At 37.6% G+C, this 19,837-nt stretch overlaps 1 protein-coding gene across 1 annotated transcript in view; it reads right to left on the bottom strand.

Annotated features, from left to right (window-relative positions):
• Positions 1 to 1,631: 1,631 nt before the first annotated feature.
• Positions 1,632 to 19,837, bottom strand: part of ZEB1 (zinc finger E-box binding homeobox 1) — a 125,552-nt gene continuing 107,346 nt past the window's right edge. Inside the window, exons 5-9 of the mRNA XM_054193275.1 lie at positions 16,360 to 16,562; positions 11,149 to 11,254; positions 7,828 to 9,638; positions 6,087 to 6,267; positions 1,632 to 4,116 (exon numbers count right to left, since the gene is read on the bottom strand). Coding sequence (XP_054049250.1) covers positions 3,566 to 4,116; positions 6,087 to 6,267; positions 7,828 to 9,638; positions 11,149 to 11,254; positions 16,360 to 16,562 — 2,852 coding nt within the window. The 3' untranslated portion in view covers positions 1,632 to 3,565. The remainder of the gene's footprint in view (positions 4,117 to 6,086; positions 6,268 to 7,827; positions 9,639 to 11,148; positions 11,255 to 16,359; positions 16,563 to 19,837) is intronic.

Below are 19,837 nucleotides of genomic sequence, written 5' to 3'. Positions count from 1 at the left end.
TTTACACTTTCACTTTTATTTCACGTGTGAAATTATTCTCCTTGAAACTGCTTTGCCATTAACTTAGAGGGAAGGTCCACGTGGCTGCAGCTGGACTGCTGCTGGTACCTCGGTGGGCTCCTTCCCAGCTGCCTGGGCTGTCTCTGCACCGCAGTCATCTCACTGACGGGGCTGGAAAGAAAGCCTGCGTCTCCTAAGCACCTCTTTGTTCCAGCTGAGTTTACTCTGCTAAATGAAGAAAAAACACAGTTTTTGTGTTTTTCAAATGGATAATAAATGATGTTGTAAGGTCACAAACATCAGAGGCATTTCAGAGCTTAAAAGATGCAAAATTCAATACACCAATCAATTTTGAAGATAAAAACGTTAATAACGGTTTTGTAGTCTAAGTAATGAATATAAATTTTCTCCCCCAAACCGATGACATTTCCTGAATCAAAACTGCTTGGACTTTGCTCTGTATTCATAGTTTTCTCTTGCTTCATTTAAGGTTCTAGAAATCAAAGTTAAAGTTACTGGCCTTTCACATGCAGCTGTCACTTATTTGACTAAACTTGGATTTATTAAAATTCTTTGTTTTATTACTAAAGACAGCAAAATATTATTTCCATCCCATTTCTAACAAATGTCTCACTGGGTTTATTACTACAGACAAGTAAGATGTTTCTGGAATATGAAAAATGTGAAAAATCTTAAAATAGGTTCAAAAAGGTGTGTTTCATTACCTAGAACAGAGCAGAGCCAGTTTTACCAGCGAGAAATCCTGAACTACCTGATCAATTCTGTTATGATAATAATTAAAGGCAACATTATTGATGCAATATAAATTATTATTTTTTTTTTTTCAAAATAGCTTTCTCATGTTTCTCTCAATGATGCTACCGAGTCAGGAGCTTACTCCACTTAGAAGTGCAATATTTGGCATACTGTACAGAAAAATACAAAGTAAAACAATAAATATATGAGATAAATCTTTTGTATGTATTAATGCTGAGAAAATGAGATTGAGAATTATTCAAAACTTAGATATGTGAATATAAAATAACTTACATGATGCACATGTAAAAACACAAAAATTAACAACTGAAATCCCCTTTTAGGGATCATTAAAGAACAGAACTCTGCCTAAAGAACAGTCTCTAAACTTTGCTTAAACTGCAAAACACTGTAAACATGCATATGTAATACAACTTTCAAGCCTTCATACTTACATTACTGAAATTATAAATACCAATAATGCTGGTGCCGGATCTTTGGAAAGTTCAACAGCAAGATATATATCAACCTTTGCACGAGCTTATTGCTAAATCAAGAGAACAGTTACAGACTTACTTCCTTTGAAAGCATTCTTATTGAAAGAGACCATTAAACTGTATATTAGATACAAAAGAAAAAAAATAAATCCCCAAACCACATTTGTTTTGAAAACTCAGTTGTTCTACTTAACGTTTGTAGAATCAATAAACTCACGTAGCCATCCCTTTGCCCGCACAAAGTCAACCCTTTCACTCATGTGCTCCTTCCGTACAATTGAAACCCAGTATCGGCACTGGAGCAGGGACCGTGTCCGAGTAACATCTATAGAAATAATTTAAAACCATTTTCTAAATTACCAGAATAATGACAATAAGTCAGACTTGTTGACGCATTTTATTGTGAGATGGGGAGTCTGGTAAAAAACTAGAAAATGACCATGATGTAACAAGGAACTTAAAAATGAAGTTTCAGATTTGTAACATACATACATGAATACAGGAACAAATTGGCACAAAAATGTTAAACATTGTTCCCAACACTGTTTATAAGATTATTCTAATTTGGCTTACTAAGGAAATGAGAGTTTTATGGTTAGACTAATCTCTTAATAAAACTGCAGAGCATCATGCTATTAGTCACACAGTGAATTTCAAAATTTAAGAGCTTTATATTAAAAACTGGGTAAAGGTAAAATGAATTGATTGCAATTGTAAAATTAATACATTCCCATTTTAATTCTTCTGTTCTACAGTCCAAGGCAAGTATAAATGTTAACATAACACTGTTAAATCAAATCTCAATGCAAGAGAACCGATTGCATCTCTACTTTAAATCTTATCAACTTTCCAAATTTTCATACTAAAATATATTATTGTATTAATACAAACTACAGTATTATACACTACACTGTGTAATAAATAAAGAAATATAAAAATAAGACACATAAATATAAAAGTTTTCTAAAACTAAAAAGGTACATATGTCAGTAAGAAGGGTATTAATACTGCCAGGTTTGAAGACATACAGTACAAAATGTTGCACAGATCTATAAACTAAAAGAAATAAAATAATACTGATAGGTAAAAATCAGCTAACATTGTAAATAAATGGGGTCCATAATAACTAACATTTGAAAATACTTATGAGCCAGATAACATGTCATGTATGTGTCTGAAATTAAAGTAAACCAATAAAGCAGATTAGAAAATTTCCCTTGTAATTATTGTAGAGAAATTCTGCAAGTCAGGTATTAACCCAAAATACCACCAAATAATTAAATAATGAAATATACCAGTGTTCTTACTTCTCTGATGGCTGAGTGTTTTTTTCCCCATGATTAGTTTAGAAGTTTGATACAAATCAACAAATGCTAGTTATTGTAGGCCACACATTGGATAAAGGCTGCTCCGAGCCTTTATAATACTGATAAATGGCACTTACAGCACACAGGTCTTGCATAAGGCCAAAGGAGATACAAAGCTTCATATCATATCCTTCATATTGTTACTACATACTCAAAACACAATTACAAACACTGATTTTGACGACTTTGCTGTCCTTACCAGTATTAACACTGTTAGTCCCTGCAATCAGAACTCAACGACAATCTTTTCAACTACATTTTTAATCACATGAGTAAGAAACTTCAGTTCTTCTATCATCTGCTTTCTTAAGGCTAACAATACACTTTAAATGATAATATGCTCTACTACAACATCTAATGTCATAAATCGCTACCTTCTAGGTTGAATTTACAAAGGTAGCCAAGCACTGTTTGCAACTGCGTTACAGGTTTCTGCAAAAGGGAATTTTGTAGTGCAGAAGTTCTCACATTTTAAAACATAAGAAAATACTGAAGTGGATTTAGGAAATGTTTTACCATCAAAAAAAAAAAAATAAAATCATATAAATCTCTCCCAATTGTACAGCTTAAAAATTAATCAACTTAAGAATGAAAATTAATACTGATAAAACAAACAATGCCAGATGCTTGTCTAATAAATCAGGTTTCCTACAACCTGTTAAATCTTTGCTTCCAGAGTCACTGTATTTTTCTAATCTGCTTCATGTTATAAACTTGTTCCTAACTTTGAAAACTGTGTGAAAAATTACTAAGTTTGAGGTTCAGGCACACCTGGATTTCTTTTTTTTTTCTTTTTCTTTTTTTTATATATATATTTTTTTACACAGTAGTGAACAGAAATCACAGTATGCAGGCTACTGCGTTTCCATGAAAAGCATGTATAATATAGAACGAACTTCATTACCAATTTTTTTTTTCCTTATAGAAAAAACTATCATTTAAGCTTTATTCGTTTTTTTCTTCCGACACCTGCCTGTCATTCTGTGTAGCTTCTGGTTCTGCATTGCTTGCTTGATTTACAGCTTCATCATTCTTGTTACCTTCAGTTTTGCCTTCTTCTTCTTCTTCTTCTTCTTCTTCGTCATCCTCTACTTCTTGTAGTTTCCTACATTCTTTTTCTTCCTGAAGTCCTTCTACCTCTTTTTCTTCCTCCTCCTCTTCCTCTTTTTCACTGTCTTCCTCTTCTTCCCTGGTTAGACTCTCTCTCTCATCCGAGTCGATCTGCGATGGAGACGCCCTGGCACCAGCATGCTCGTTATTGAGGACCTCCTGGCCTGTCTCCTCCTGTTCCGTGCTGTCACGCTCTTCTGCCTCTCTTTTGCAATAGGAATAGCGATGATTCATGTGCTGGGAGTAAGACCCCGAGTGTGAAAAACGCTTTCCACATTTGTCACATTGGTAGGGTTTTTCCCCAGAATGCAGTCGCATGTGTTCGATCAAATGGTGTTTGTGTTTAAATGCTTTTTTACAGATTCCACACTCGTGAGGTCTTTTACCTACAAAATAAAGCACAAACAATTGGACACCTTGTAGCTGAAATTTTAAAAACATATACTGTTGTTTTCATCAGAAGATGCCGTTGGTGAACATATTACCAACAGTTAATAATTTTATTTAACAAGACGTTCTACTCCATGCATCCTCAGCCTGGGTTTCTCACCTGAGCCCAAAGGACAGGGGAGCAACGGTACATTGTCACAATTACAAGGGTAATTTGTAAGTTCTTTAGGAAAACTGAACGTAGAAGGACAAAAAGATTCTCAGACGTAACTTTTAGCACAAAAAAATTGCAAGTATAAGTAAATTAGAAAAGGACACATTTTTCCTGAAGTAAACATTATTTTGACTCAAAACCATTTTAACTTTTCTATATTGATGGAAATTTTAAATCAGCTAAGTTTTTATGTTGTTTTTCGTGTACCAAGTCCTTCTTCCAGTTCTAGGTAAAAAGAAAATCATTCTAAAATCTAGGTTGGCACGAGTAAGTGCGTTATGTCCAAAACTTGCTGAATACACACATATTAACTAGAAAAGATCCGTTTTGCTTCACTCAGCTCTCTTTCTGCTCTGTTTCCAGCTTTCTACTTTGTTGTCTTGTTTTTAGAGTCTCTTATAAACACAGCGTGAGCCTAGTAATGTTATTTTGATTTCAACACTCAAAGTGGTTACGCAAAACGACTTTGCACAGTCTCAGCCCTGACAGAAAAGATACAGACAATAAGCCAGCAGTTTTCTGGTCACGCTATACAGATGATCAACACCCGCCGTGTCAACGTCTGCCAAACAAGCAGTGAGATGGGGGTCGGTCTCTTCTCACAAGTAACAAGTGGTGGGATGAGAGGAAACGGCCTCAAGTTGCACCAGGGGAGGTTTAGACTGGATACTAGGAAAAATTTCTTCACTGAAAGGGTTATCAAGCGTTGGAACAGGCTGCCCAGGGAAGTGGTGGAGTCACCATCCCTGGAAGTATTTAAAAGCCGTGCGGACGTGGTGCTGACGGACATGGTTTAGTGGTGGCTTGGCAGTGTTAAGGTTTATGGTTGGACTTGATGATCTTAAGGGTCTTTTCCAACCTAAATGATTCTATGATGCTATGATTATGAACACTGCAGTTAATTTAGAAGTAGAATGGAAAGAACAATTGTGTTATGAAAAAGAGTTAAAAGCGCCTAAGGACAGGAAAGGTATGAAAATAGATAGCCTTAAATGCAACTTGAGAAACTTTATCAAGTGGAAAAGACAAAAGGGAATTTTTAATCTGTTCAATTCTATATGTGAGATGAAATTAAAACATTAATATGCAGAATAAATAAAAAATAATAAAAAATTTAATTTTTTTAAAGACATTACAGAAGAAATAAGAGACCAACACTTATTAAAAAAAAAAAGCCTAAAGATACCACAAATGGAGCCAAAAGGAACAACTATGAGAAATTAAAAATAAAAATTGAAGACAAAAGGGTGCTCTTTTGGGGTTGGATTCCATGTGTAATGAATGGTTGTTAACTTCAGATAATTACAAATGTGGCTCAATTTGAAAATCCTTCATGCTAGGTAGACACACTGCCTTTCATGTAAAGAAAGTATCATACACACACATGATCCTTTTTTCTTAGTTTATAATTTTAATTTTTAATTTTGCTTAATTTATAACCAGGGAAGGTAAATTAGAAGTAATAAATCTTTGATTACAGGCTGTGGATCACAGATGATTGTCCATGAGCCAGATGGAAGAAACTCCCCTTTTTCTATTCAGGGTTTAGATCTTAGAAATTTAAGGGAACACTGAATTGCAGTTTTGTCAAACAAATATAAAAACCATAGGTTTCTAAAGAGAGCTGAGTGCAGACGATAAGAAGGACTATTACACCTCCCTACACTATCTGAGAACTGGATTCCAGTTAAGATTATTATTTACACACTACCAATGAAATAACGATCAGAAACTGTTTTTCCTAGTACATACCTGTGTGTTCATACTTATGTCTCAATAATGAGCTGCTCTTCTGAAATATTTTGTCACATAAATCACACGCGTACATCCCGTTTTCTGTCTTTCTCATCTTTTTCTTTGGGGGTGTTGAATCAGAATCATTTTGATCTTCTACATTCGATACTCCTTCTGAGCTAGTGTCTTGCCTTTCATCCTTAAGAAAAATTACGAAAAATGTTGAGTTCAAGAAAAAAATGCACTGACGCAGCACACAGTTTCTAAAAGCTGAAGCCGTGCTGTTATTTTCATTCAATTCCATAAACAGACACACAAAATTGTTTAGACTTAGAGAGTCAAAAAAATCTTCCACTGCATCGCTCTGCTTTGCAGTCCCTGCCACCGTGCAGATGCAGAATTCTCACTGGGACTGACTTTAATCGCATCCAAATTTGACTGTTGGCCAGGTCTAAGCTACCCTGACACATCACGTTTTAGGGCCCGTAAAATAAACGCAACGTTACGAAGGAAAAGAAGATTACAGACGTATAAACTACCTCAGTAAGTCAGAAGAGAAAAGTTGATATCTAACTGCATTTTTCAACTAATGTTTGTCACCCGCATTTTGCTACCCCGTGGATTTTATGGAAGTTAAGACTGTATTTTCTGATGAAGTTTTCACAAAAAGCTATTCAAGTTATCGTTTGAATTTGCATACTTGACTACCCTCTTCCTCATAAAACTACCACAAATACTACCTAACTCAAAATTTGGAGGATTTCAAATGTTTTATTAATAAAAGGTTTTTAAAAATCATAACTGTAGTCTATTTCTAAGCTTTTCAAGCCCTGAAGCTCACCTGTAGGCAGCACAGTATTTTCTGCTGATACCAGCAGTGTCACTACACACAGAATTACCTTTATCATATATTACCAAATCTGAATATAAAAACGTACGTGTTAGCCACCTCAAATGTCATCTGTCTGATGAACTTTAACATATAAGCAATCTTGTAACTCTTCAAGGCTCCTCAGTCTCTGGTTATACAGAAACCTGCATAAAATGCTGAATGGCCAATTTCTAAGATTTAATTAGAAACGCCAAGTCTTTACGTGAATCACTCGTCTGTTCTGCTCTGTCCCTACGTCGACATGCGCAGGTGTTTCTCAGCAGGACTGACTTCAATTAGATCACATCTGGCTGTATCCAGGGAGGAACGGGGCAGGATACAGGAACGGCAGATGAAGATAAATACCTGCCCAACTTTCAATTGAGAATACATCTGAATTTTGTTTAAAGGGCTGCCATGTTGTAGAATGAATTCAGCTACTCTGCAAGCCAAGAAAGCAGAGCAGCATGAATGGAGTAGCCAGAAGTTCCAAAGAGTTTATTTTCTGAATGTGGGGAAAGAGGAGATACGGAGCCAGCAAGAAATGCAAGCCATGGCCTTACTTTGCTTTTTGATCAGAAGAATTAAACTTTCTTTAAAATATTGAGCACTAATGTCCTAGAGGACACTTCCAAATGACTGAACGTAGTGAAGAACTGACTTATCCATGCACAGTTTCTGGCAGCCTGGACTCAAGCTGCCCGATCTAGTTGGCTTTGCAGAGGAGTTAACAGTAACATCTATTATCCATTAACAATCAAGCTGAATAAACCTTACAGCTTATATTTACATTTTACTTCATTTATCTTGACAGCTTTCTGTTAGTTCAGTATGGATACAGAATAAACACGTCATACACAACACACAGGAACAGCGGGACTGAAGTACCTGATTTCCATTGGCTTGGGTCTGTTTTGGTGGTGTTTCTTGAACTGCAGGACTAACTGTAGTAGAGTATGTATAAGCCACCTGTGGAATCAAAATGGTTTGCTTATTGGCAGCAAGAGCTCTCAAGCATGGAACACTGTTCTGGTCAGCAATGGCAACAATTGTAGGTAACTGGGCAGTGACTGTAGGTATAGCAATATTTATGGGATTGGCACTTGGTGGGATTACATTTACAATAGGATCAGAGTCTGTAATACTGTTGTCCTTTTGTGGTTCTTTTTTTGCACAAGTTAAGTTCAAAGGTTCTTCTTGGACAGAATAAACACTGTTCTGGTAAACACTAGTTATGGTAGATCTTTCCAACAGTTCTCCATGTTGCTTTGGTAGCGAAAGGTCAAGAGGTTCGACTTGTGGCTCTTCTTGTACACCCTCTGCTGTGTACGTATAACCCTGTGAATTTCTTGATGAAGAAAGGTTTAGTGGCGATGGGGATGGCGTGCTACTGCGTGAACCATTCAGAGTTGATCCCCCTGGTAAAGTCTGGGATTTTGTTGTACTGACAGGATTTTGTGAATTATTTGTGCTGTTCTGGGGTTCGCTCACATTTGTAGTTGCTGCTTGATCATCATTATCTGTGGGACTGCTTAATTTAACTTGTTCAGGAGAAGATGGTCCAGAAGATTGCACAGAAATTTGTCCAGCTTGCATTTTTTCAAACCACTTTTTTACCACATCCAGTGGTAGGTTTACTGAATCAGCTATTTTTGAAAGCTCTTCTGCACTCGGTTGTGCATTTAACGCATAATAAGCTTTTAGAAGCGATAAAAGGTTCTTTAAAGGTGGCTGACCAGGAGATAAGTTGTTCTCCCCAGTTTCTGATGGGACAGGGGAGTCGGGCTTCTCAGCTTCTGTTCCACTGGGCTGAGGAAGCTGAGGAGGATTTTTTGTTTCATAGTGCTTTAATTCTTGAAGTGCATTAAGATCTCCTGGACAGTCATCACAAAGAAGACAAGTGCTATCATTGGTCTCTCCTTCAAAGTTCTTATCCTTCTCAGACTTCACTGTAAGATCTTCTGGCAATTTTTCATTTTTGCAACTATTTGTAGGAACAGGGTTTTCTTTTTTTAGATTTTGTGGAACAACCTGAAGTTGACTCGGCTGCTCCAAGCTGTAGTTGATGATAATTTTGGTTGTCCCATCTTGGTCAACCAAAGGAAGACTGATAGCTGAAATGAGGGAATGGCCACCTTGTTGTATAGATGCATTGCTGATTGTTTCTTGTTCTTTGGATGCAAGATTAGCATGATTGTTTTCCAATACTTGCCTTATTACATTACCATCCACTGCCACTTTAAGTACATTTTGAATGTCACTTAAGTTGATGCTTATGGGAGACACCAGACCTACTGTTGGTAGAACAACAGCTTGCACCACACCCTGAGGAGAACTGGTCGCCTGCAATGGGCTACCACCACTAAAAACCCCATTCTGCAAAGGGGTCGAACAATTAATTCCTGAAGCAACCACTATGGGCTTGAATTCATAATCCACAGGTTCAGTTTTAATTTGGTTAACAGGAAGTTGCTCTTGCAAGGGTTTATTTTCTATCTTTTGTCGTATCTGTGGTCTTGCTGGGCTACCTGGTGATGCAGAAAGGGAAGGGGAGGAGCACTGAGACGTCTTGAGCCCTGACCGAGCTCGACCATTCACGGGCATCAAACCAATACACTTCTTACTGCTTATGTGTGAACTGTATGAACCAGAATGGGAAAAACGTTTCTTGCAGTTTGGGCATTCATATGGCTTCTCTCCTAAAGATAAAAAAAAAAAAAGAAGAAAAAAGGCATATGCAACAGTTTACTAGGTCACAGCATAATAGTAACTAGAAAAGAATACATCACAATGACCTGTCAAAGAGTCCTAGGGAAAAAAAGTCTTATACAGTGAATTGAACAGTAAGAGTAATAATGTCATCTATAGCTCAGATCCTAGCGTCTTTTAGTAAGTCTGTGATCCAGTAGTAGATATAGAATGGAGCCCACATGATCATGATACGTTCCAGTATTTCCCAGTAACTGCCTACATATCACTTAAATGAGTCTATATGATACTTGCAGATTTCATTAAATTCCATTCAAGTAGTACCACTACTAACTTCAGAAATGGCATAAACTACTTCGGAATGGAAAAAATGAGAATATGATTAAGCAAAGAAAAAAATACAAATTCCACAAATGCAAGCCATAATTATATAAGGAGCTATGCACATTTTCTTGAGGTAAACTCAAATACAATATATCCATATCTTCCTATGATACTCATCAGCTGAATAAAAACAGGCAAAGTTTAAGTAAAGGGAAACGAGACACACACAAAAGAGAAACGTATGTTTGCCTTCAGAGATGAACATCAGGTGAAATTGCCAGGAAGATGCACACAACTATGCAACGGTTACACCCATAGCCAGAGTTGGCTTTTCAGCGAACCTGTGCTACTGAGGAAAGGGATAGAGTCCAAACCGCTGGCTTGCTTCAGATTGACAAGTGCACTGACTGAGGCTTTCTCATGCACAGGCACGGTGTCGCTACCCTTTGGAAATAAAATTATGTTTGCTGAAGGAGGACTTCTAACCGAGGTGCTCTTAATAGTTGTTATCTGGACTGAGCAACTGATAAGAAAGGAAAAGATGGCCTGAAACCTTGTTTTCAGACTCTGTCAATGGGCAAATATGAGTTAAAGGGAGAAATTGAGAATCTCTTTTGAGTGAAAACATTTTACTTATTATCTATTAATATATAATATTATATATTAAATTTCCTACAAATTGGAACTTCTCTTATAAATTGAAACTTTTGCGACAGTATATCACAACTCACGACCTGTGTCCTGAGGCTATTTTAATATTTTAATATGATATTTTAATAAAATCACAGCCACAAACAGTAGGAAGCATAGTTGTTACGTCCCGATTATTATCAATTAAAATCTTCTAGCAAGGCTCCTAACACGCTGAGCGGTCTGCAAACATTGAGAAAAAACAGAGAAGTGAAAAAGGGCCAGAAGGATGCCCCACTTCTTCTGCCACAAGTGAAGTTTTCCTTAACTGTCAGAGCTGAAGCTGTAACTGTAAATCCTCCTGAGTTACCCTACGTATTTCCTGCACACAGCTGAAGGCTGCAGTCAGTGCTTAAAGAGTCCCAGAGGAAGAAAAAGGAAAACACTAGTATTTTAAACTTAGACTTACAAGACTGATATCACATCAAAGTTATAAAGAGTAGAAATGGAAACATTAGCACATAATTCAATGCTTGGTTTATTTACCACTGTGGATTCGTAGGTGCTCCTTTAGGTGATGTTTATATTTAAAAGCTTTTCCACATTCAGTGCACTTGAATTTTCGATTACCACTGGACTGCGTCACATGTCTCTGTAAGAAAGAATTCGTAATTATCGCATAGGAGACCGTGTTGGAAAAACATCTTGTGTTTTCACATTGTAACAGAGAAAATGCAATACAAAACTGAAAAGAATCAATCATAATTTTAAGAGACTGAAGGTGGTATGCGTTATGCATGAAAAAGAAACAAATTAGAAGTCAGGTTAAAACCGAGCCACGTGTATCTTCTGAATAAATCTGGTACAGTAAAAAAGAAAAAAACAAACAAACCCAAAATACATTTGCCCCTTCTCCTAACTTCAGATGAAGCTTGCACTGACACGTTATGAGTAAGAAGTTCCAGGATGCATGCTAATTCTACTTGTGAAAGCAAAAAAACCCAAGAAAAAACCCAAGCCCACCACCCACAGAGTATGTCAGGCAGGACAGAGAAACATGAAAGCATATAAAAGCCTGTTTAAAATTTAATCAGTTGACTTGATTTTTCCATTTACATGCTTCCAGCGCTTACTGTTGGCCTTGGATTCCTCTATGTAATGATGCCACGGGATTGCTCAAGAGAAGATGGCTCAGTGACAACAAAGGCACTCTCAGTCACAATTAATTCTCAAAATAAATGCAAAAAACTTAATTAAAATAAATAACAATATTGAGGGATTTCCCAAGTACACTTTTTCACTATTTCTCTGTGGTTATTTTTGTTGTATTTTGCCTTGTGAGAGCATTTATTGTTAAGCTTCGAATTATTTTTAATTTATCTTTATTGTTATACTAGTTTAAAAAAACGCAAAAGCTAAGGAAGACATGTAAATATATGTAGTATATATGTGATATGTATCTGCAAGATACATAATTTTATTACAAACTGTGTAAAACTATGAATGCGTATTTTTGAAGACAAAAATTACAAACACTTTAGAAGTTGGAGCGGCTTAACTACCACCATGAAACGGAGGAATAAAAATTTTTGCTGTTCAAACAAATTGTTTACTATAAAAGCAGCCGCTCCTTTTTAAGTAGAGCTCACTTTGCAAAAAGATACTCCACCACCATTTGGATGCAGCTGCAGATTTTTGGTAACCGGGGCAAGTATTTTCATAAACTCATTAATCAAGCTATTCACATAGCCTGGGGAGGCAGCTCCCCCGAGTCGGCTGACGTGCATTGACCTCCTCTGGTGCCCAACAGTGTCAGGAAGCTCCTACACCTGATCCTGGTCTGCTGAGGCTCCCCGAGTGCCAAGGCTGCTCCCCGAGCGCAGGCACGGCAGCTGGGAGCCGAGATCTGCGCCGGAGAAGCGGGGATGAATAAAAAGGCAGGGTGATGTTCCTGTTCTGATTTATGCCTTTAGATCTGAAGAACCTGTTTGCGGGATGAAAGCCTGAGCGCTCTGCTATGAGATATGCCGTCCAAATTATCAGCCCTCCCCGTTCTACACCCCGTCCTCCTTTATTCGATACAGATGCTAACAGAAGACGAAACAAGCTAATCTAAATTGCTTCCAAGTACTCTAATTCGACAGTTCCCTTGGGATAAGCGTTTGGTTGAGCTGCAGTTTTCACCTCTCAGCAGATCCCGCTCCCACCCTCCTCGGGATGGGCTCCTTCCCGCCTCCTCCCAGCCTCTGCACTGAGGTCTCCGCTCTGACTTATCCCCATTAGCGCTTGACCCTTATTCCTAGGTTTGGCGGTTGTCTTTTGCTAGTCCTCACGGCTTTTCAGCTTTGTTTAACTAAGTCCCTTGAAGATGATGTTCTAGATGATTGTGCCTGACTCACTGCATTGCACTTTAATGATCCAACTTCACTGAGTCTAGAGGACCGTGTCAGGATTTACTTTAGCCTGCAGAGAATCAGTTACTACTGTTTGACTTGAGATTATACAAGTTAAAGGCCCTCAGCATACATACAGCTCCTGCAGATGCCGGACTACATAAATATTCATACTAAATATTACTGCAGGTATTCAGTCTGTCAGAAATGTTTCTGCTCCAGTCTTGAAAATGCAACGTTCTGCTTCCAAGGCATGGAAGCCCACATTTCTCTTACCAAATTTTTAATGAGTTTTCCTGTTTTCCTGGTCATAGCTATAAGCTGCCTTGAACTTTCTGCTAGGCAATGTTTCCATTTTCCCTTACCTACTTATATTGGTGATGCTTTATTCTGCTTTCTTGCTGTCTGTCCTATACTTTTCTTTTTTCTTTTTTAAACCTGGGACATCCTCAGAGTCACTCTCCAGGATGTTTAAATCTGAGAAATCATAACTCCTCTCTAAAGTACCACCTTTGATACCCTTTCTCCATCATTTTCTAAGATTCAAATGGGCTTCCCCCTTTTAATACTGCTAAATCCACTTTTTTTTGTGTCTCTGATGTGTGATATATTTTTAATGAACTGTACAAAACTGCTGTCTTCCACTCATTAAAGAATTAACCGTAGCATTCAAAGAATACTCCTCTGCATTCCTTTTAGGACCGAAACAAAAAACAACATTAAGGTCTGTAACTAGCCACTAATACATCCCTGCATCAAGTATTTACTGTGCTTAGGACTAAAGTCCACTCTTTTCACAACAGAGAACTGAAACTAATTAATGGAAATCCTCAAAAGTTATTTGAAGAACAGGAACTACAGGTACATCAGGGATTTTTCACAGCCAGTTTGATCATGGTCTTCAAGAAATGCCATTTCTCTGCCGTGTCCATGACAATAAGGAATTTTAACAGACTACCTACACGTGCTTTGTAAACTGTTGAGAAGAAAAATAAAACAAATGTAAGAAGCACTTATTCATACTTCAACATCTTTTTTGTGCTTCACACGTGAAAGCAGACGATATGCATGCAGCATTGCTTCCTACCAAACAGGGGAGCCGTGAGGGATGCTGGGGACGGGGAGGAGAGGGGGATGCAGGAGAAGATGCTGGGATGGCTCTCAGCTCTCAGCTGGAGCAGAAGTAGCCGCGGTCTGGCGTATTTCCCCCTTCTGCAGGGGCAGGAACAGTGTGCACCTACCTCTTCCCCTGCTTTCACTACACAGGGAATTATCTTTGCTCATTGTTTCCTTGCACAGAACAATTACAAAATCATCACATGCTGGCCATTAACCAGCTAGCAAAGTTATCCAAATAATCTACTTCCAGGTGAAGTCCTTTAAGAATAAGACATTAAGTTTTGAAGATGCAGCTGTTTAAGATCCACAACCAGGAGGTCTATACTTTACTATGGAAAAAAAATCATTTTTCTTTACACACATGATGTAATCATTTACATGCACACGAAGCCAATTTTGAAGACATAACAACTTTGTGACAGCAACATAAACAAATACACATTTCAAATTTACCAAATATCTAAACTATTGTAGTTTTGATTCTGGCTACGGCTCTCGAGAAAAACCACACTTAAATGGGTATAATATTGAGTTCCAGATACTTCATAGCAACAACAGTTATCAAAAGCAATTGTGCCTTCAAAAGTATAAGCCCATTAAAATATATCTGCAGGAATACAATTTGAGTTTCCCTTTGTAGCAATTCTTCTGAGATTGTTTACTCGCTTCGTATTTTTCCTCTTTTCATTCGAACTTCATGCAATTATGGGAAAGGCTTCTAGCCCTTCCAACTACTATACTTTTCTGCTTTTAGGCTTCTAGCTGGAAAAAACAGGAAAATAAATGTGGCAGCTCACAAAAACGCACCGTACAGAAAGCATTCACAGATTTCATAGTAAGAAATACAAGATGTATACAAAATGATAGTAACTTTAAAGTGGAAGCCAAGCCAGTAAGAGAGCAAGACAGAAATAAATTGTTCATGGGAAATATATTTGAATAAAGAAGAACTGTCATGCCAGAATATGCTGGCAAGGTTATTCCGAACCCTGTGAGACAGTAAAATCCCTCCAGTAGGACGGCTGATATTTCTTGTAACAATTTTTCTTATTTAATTTACCCATGAATGTAAACACTCGGGTAAAAAAAAAAAAAGCTTAATACATTTTTAAGCCTGTTAAATTCTTGGACTTAGTGATACTTTATAGAACGGAGGTTAAGGTTAATATGCAATGTGTAAAAAAGCACCTCCTTTACTCTTTGTTACAGTCTTTCAGCTTACCAAAGTTCTGTTGGTTTTAGAGCTGCAAGGAATATTGAAGTACCTTTCCCTTTGCATTCTTTTCACTATTTGCTGTTTTGCATCTTTACGAGATATTTCTCTCCTGTTTCCTCTCTGAAGAATATCAATCTTTTTAGTCTGTCCTCAGAAGGGAACATCTCCAAGCCCCTCTCTCTCTCTCTAACCTGGTGGTGAAAAATCTCTATCTTTTTCCCTGGATTATTGCTGACTGTTTCAGTTGTTTCCTGAGCTTCAGAGCGCCTCTGGTAAGCTATGGAAGCATGCAATTGGGGATGGGTGATCAGAAACTGTGGGGATAAAAGAATAAAAGAAGAGGAGGGAGGGGGGAACAGAATCTCGGGACCTTCCGTAGTGACGAGGCGGCTAACTCATGGAAGGCATTTCAAGAAACCATGACCTCAGGTCATCCCATGAACCACAGAAAACAAGCTCAGAATATCTTTAGCCCTTTTTATTGCTTCATTTAGTACTGAAACGTGGTATTTTATGCACAAATCATTTGTATGTTGTCTTATAGCATGGATTGCCTTTAAAAACTCTTGTCTCACAGTTCAACCAAACGCATCAACACGACGATTTGTTTCTTAAGGCCAAAAATGGGTACAGTAAATTTTGAATTAGCCAGACAGGATTTATGAAAGAAAAATTTGTTTCACTAAAGATTTACCATTAGATTTGAGTCACAATTTTTATGTAATGTTAGACAACGAACAGAAAAAACCTGATTTCCTATAAATGCAATAAAGCACTTCTGAAAACTAAAATGTAAACCCAACCATACTGCCTAGATAAATGAAAGCACAGGAATTCAGATCTCATCCTTTGACAGCTATGGAAAAAGTCTAACTTCAGCAGCAAGTTTAAGTGCGTGCTTCAGGACGGGGACTTCAGCATGTAGATAATCTGATATGAACAGCTTACTTGCTCTGTACATTTTTGCTCACATAACAAATCACAGCTTGTTACAGAGGACGACAAATCCTTAATTCAAAAGCCACTTACTTGATCTCTTCCTGATTTGTGTGATGTCATGTGGCGGTCGAGCTGCGTTCTGTACGCAAACGTGTAACTGCACAAGGAGCAACTAAAGTTATCTTCATTTTTTTCATGGCGATATTTAATGTGTTCCTTCAGAGAGGTAAAACGCTTGTACCCTCGATCACAATACGGGCAAGTAAGCAGTTGGGAAAATGCATCAGGCGTTCCTACAAAGGAGAGACAATACATCACATTTAAATAAATGTAAGCTCCTTGTCGTGGTTTAACACCAGCCAGGAGCTAGAACCAGGCAGCTGCTCGCTCACCCCCTCCCAGTTTGGATGGGGGAGAGAACCAGAAGAGTAAAAGTGAGGAAAAAACTCGTGGGTTGAGAAAAAGACAGTTTAATAGCTTGAGCAAAAGGCGGACACACAAGCAAAGCAAAACAAGGAATTCATTCACTACTTCCCACCGGCAGGCGGGTGTTCAGCCATCTCCAGGAAAGCAGGGGTCCATCACGTGTAATGGTGACTTGGGAGGACAAACATCGTAACTCCGAATATTCCCCCCTTCCTGCTTCTTCCTCAGCTTTATATACTGAGCATGATACCACATAGAATAGCCCTTTGGCCAGTTGGGGTCAGCTGTCCCGCCTGTGTTCCTCCCAATTCCTTGTGCCCTCTCAGCCCTCACTGGTGGGGTGGTGTGAGGAGCAGAAAAGGCCATGAGAGCTCAGCAACAACTAAAAACACCAGTGTGCTATCAGAAGTATTTGTCATCCCAAATCCAAAACGTAGCACTATACCAGCTGCTAATGAAAAAGTTAACTCTATCCCAGCTGAAACTATGACAGCTCCAAACTCACGCACATCAACAAACATGCTTTAGATTTACATATATTACTGTAGGGAAACAAGCAGCTGCTAGAAGCTCCATTTGTTTAAGAAAAGGAATAATGATATTTTATTTTTCTTTCCCCACAGATATTATGTTACTAGCTAGAGTACAGTAGTTGCCCCACTGTACACTGGAGACAGTCAGCACAATATGATTACCCAAACCCACACCGCTCACAGCGAGTCTGTTGGACTTCACAACACAGCACTAGAGCTTCTAGATATATATTTCTGTTTAAAGTGGTCTGAAAATTGTGAAACATAGTTTAAGAGCTAGTAATCTTTGTAGATCTCGATCACAGACAATCCTCAAATCCCGTTTCCAAATTTACATCTATTAAAGGATTGAAAAAAATTCTTTATAGATCGATAACAGTGTGTTTAAATAAATGCTTTGCAGTATTTGATCAAACTATCAGTTTATAAGGTGTGGTGTCCTCCAACGACTATGCTATTCTTCCATGCTTCAAGGGAAATGGGAAGAAAATTTTGCAAGGATGCACCTATCCACTGGGCTGAGTGAGAGCAGGAGAGGAAGGTGGAAGGTATTTACTGATTATCATTTTATGCTCTGAAGCATAAGGGGCAAACTTGTACGCACTGTCATTTTAAGTTGCAGAACTATAAGCATTATTAATACTCATAAAATTAACCAGTACTTTAGAAAGCAGTTCTGAATTATTTATCTTCATGACCTCTCCCAACAGTTATCACCATAGATTGATTATATGCTCTACAAAGTAGCAATTTGTTCTGTTTATGTGGAATTTACTGACTTTATTTTCACTGAACGTGCCATCGTCCTTGCAACAGTGGAAGAGTCAGACCAATTTTCATTATTACTAAAAAATAACGTCTTCTCTGTCACACAGGTTCTCCTACACTCATTATGGCAACAGGCAACCTAACGCCCACATTGCACTGGTTGCCCTGTTGTTCCAGCCCTCTCTGCTTTTCCTGGATTCGCCAGGCTGTTCAAAAATGAACCCATCCCCACGTGTGTGGACACGGTATCCTTCCCTTCAGTTCTCTTTTTTCCATCTACAATTCAATTCACCTGACATAAAGAATACTCCATTTCATCACAAATACAACTCAGTGGAAACATCAGGAGCATGTTAACTTAAATTCTATTTCCATTGGAGTAAGTGGCTTCACAATGGTTTTTCCCAAAGCCACTAAAGACTCTGATTCTCCGTCACTTCTCCTGTCCAGTTCCCCACGCTGGGAGCATGTATCTTTAGCAAATATCACTACAGTTTTGGCATTTTCTGTTCTGAATGATAAAAATACTGAACATTATTGTTCAGTATCATGATTTTCAGAATACTTCCCTGTGAGCTTACTCGCCTAGGTCCAATTTAAATTATTAATACAAATGTGTATTTTTAACGATTACATGGAAATCATATTCCAAGGCTGTAAAACTAAGTTGACAATCTGTGCCACTGCAACCACAGATTAAAATCTTAACTTACTTAAAATGTAATGTTTAGGATGCTACTGTTGAGCATATATCTTACTTGAATTTTGCAAAAATTGCAAAGTAAACCACAAAATGTTGGTAATTCAGGTCCTATTTCTGTACATAAATAGGCATGTACACAGTTTCAATCCCTCGAATATTTTAATTTACTTTTTCTTTTTTTTCCTAAAATCTCTAATAACATAAAATCTCTGGAAAAGCAGAACAAAATTGTTAGCATTACCCCTTTCACTGCTCTCCCTTAGACTCCAGTACAGTAATACAGCTACAATGACATTTTTTGTTCATTATGTACATTTTTTTAAATGACTGGAACACACCACCTCCTAACACTTTATGTAGGATGTTACTTTCTTTTGAAAAATCTGAAATACTCCAATAAAGGAACACAATCTGGTTGAAATGCAGTTTTCACAGGTTATGGAAGCTGAACACTTCAGAAAGCAGCGCAGAACGCAAACCCAATCTGAACAGGTTTTGCCTTCAAATATTTCCTGACAAAGATGTCTGCAGTGTTTCATGATTAAGACATGAACAACGTGTGACTTCTCATCTCACTCAGAAGAACATCTTAAGCCTGAAATTTCCTCAGAGAAAAAAGACATCGACTTAAAAGTAACAACAGGTCGTTTTTTCTTCACATAAACAGTTCGTATAAACATTGTTTCTTTTTTCTCCACTGCTGTTTTTTCAGGAAAAAAAAAAAAAGCTTGTCATAGACTGGCTTCCTGGTAAAAGAACTCCTATCTAATACATCATTTGGGGGTTTTTATTTAGAAATACAAAAAGAAAGATAAAAAGTTATTCTTACATAAAACCACATTATCTTACTTCATTCCCTTTATATTTAATAAATGTTTGTTCTGGTGATTTCATATAATGCTACTGAATGGATTTATGAGAGCTGGAATTTTTATTTCCAGTTACTTGAGGTTTATCATTTAGGTACCCAAACAACTGAACCCCAGTGCACATTTTGCTTCACAGAATTAAGTAGTAATGTTTTTTTGCGTGATGATCCCATCCCCTTATCATTATTTAACTAAGATCTTAGTTTTTTTTTTTTTCCAAAGCTACAGGTATCTGCATTGTCATCTTCCAAACTACAAGAGAAATTTTG

The sequence above is a fragment of the Rissa tridactyla genome, chromosome 2 (assembly GCF_028500815.1).
Source record: "Rissa tridactyla isolate bRisTri1 chromosome 2, bRisTri1.patW.cur.20221130, whole genome shotgun sequence".
Lineage (NCBI taxonomy): Eukaryota > Metazoa > Chordata > Aves > Charadriiformes > Laridae > Rissa > Rissa tridactyla.
The sequence above is the reverse complement of the archived record's forward strand: the minus strand, read 5'-3'. Positions and strand labels throughout refer to the sequence as shown.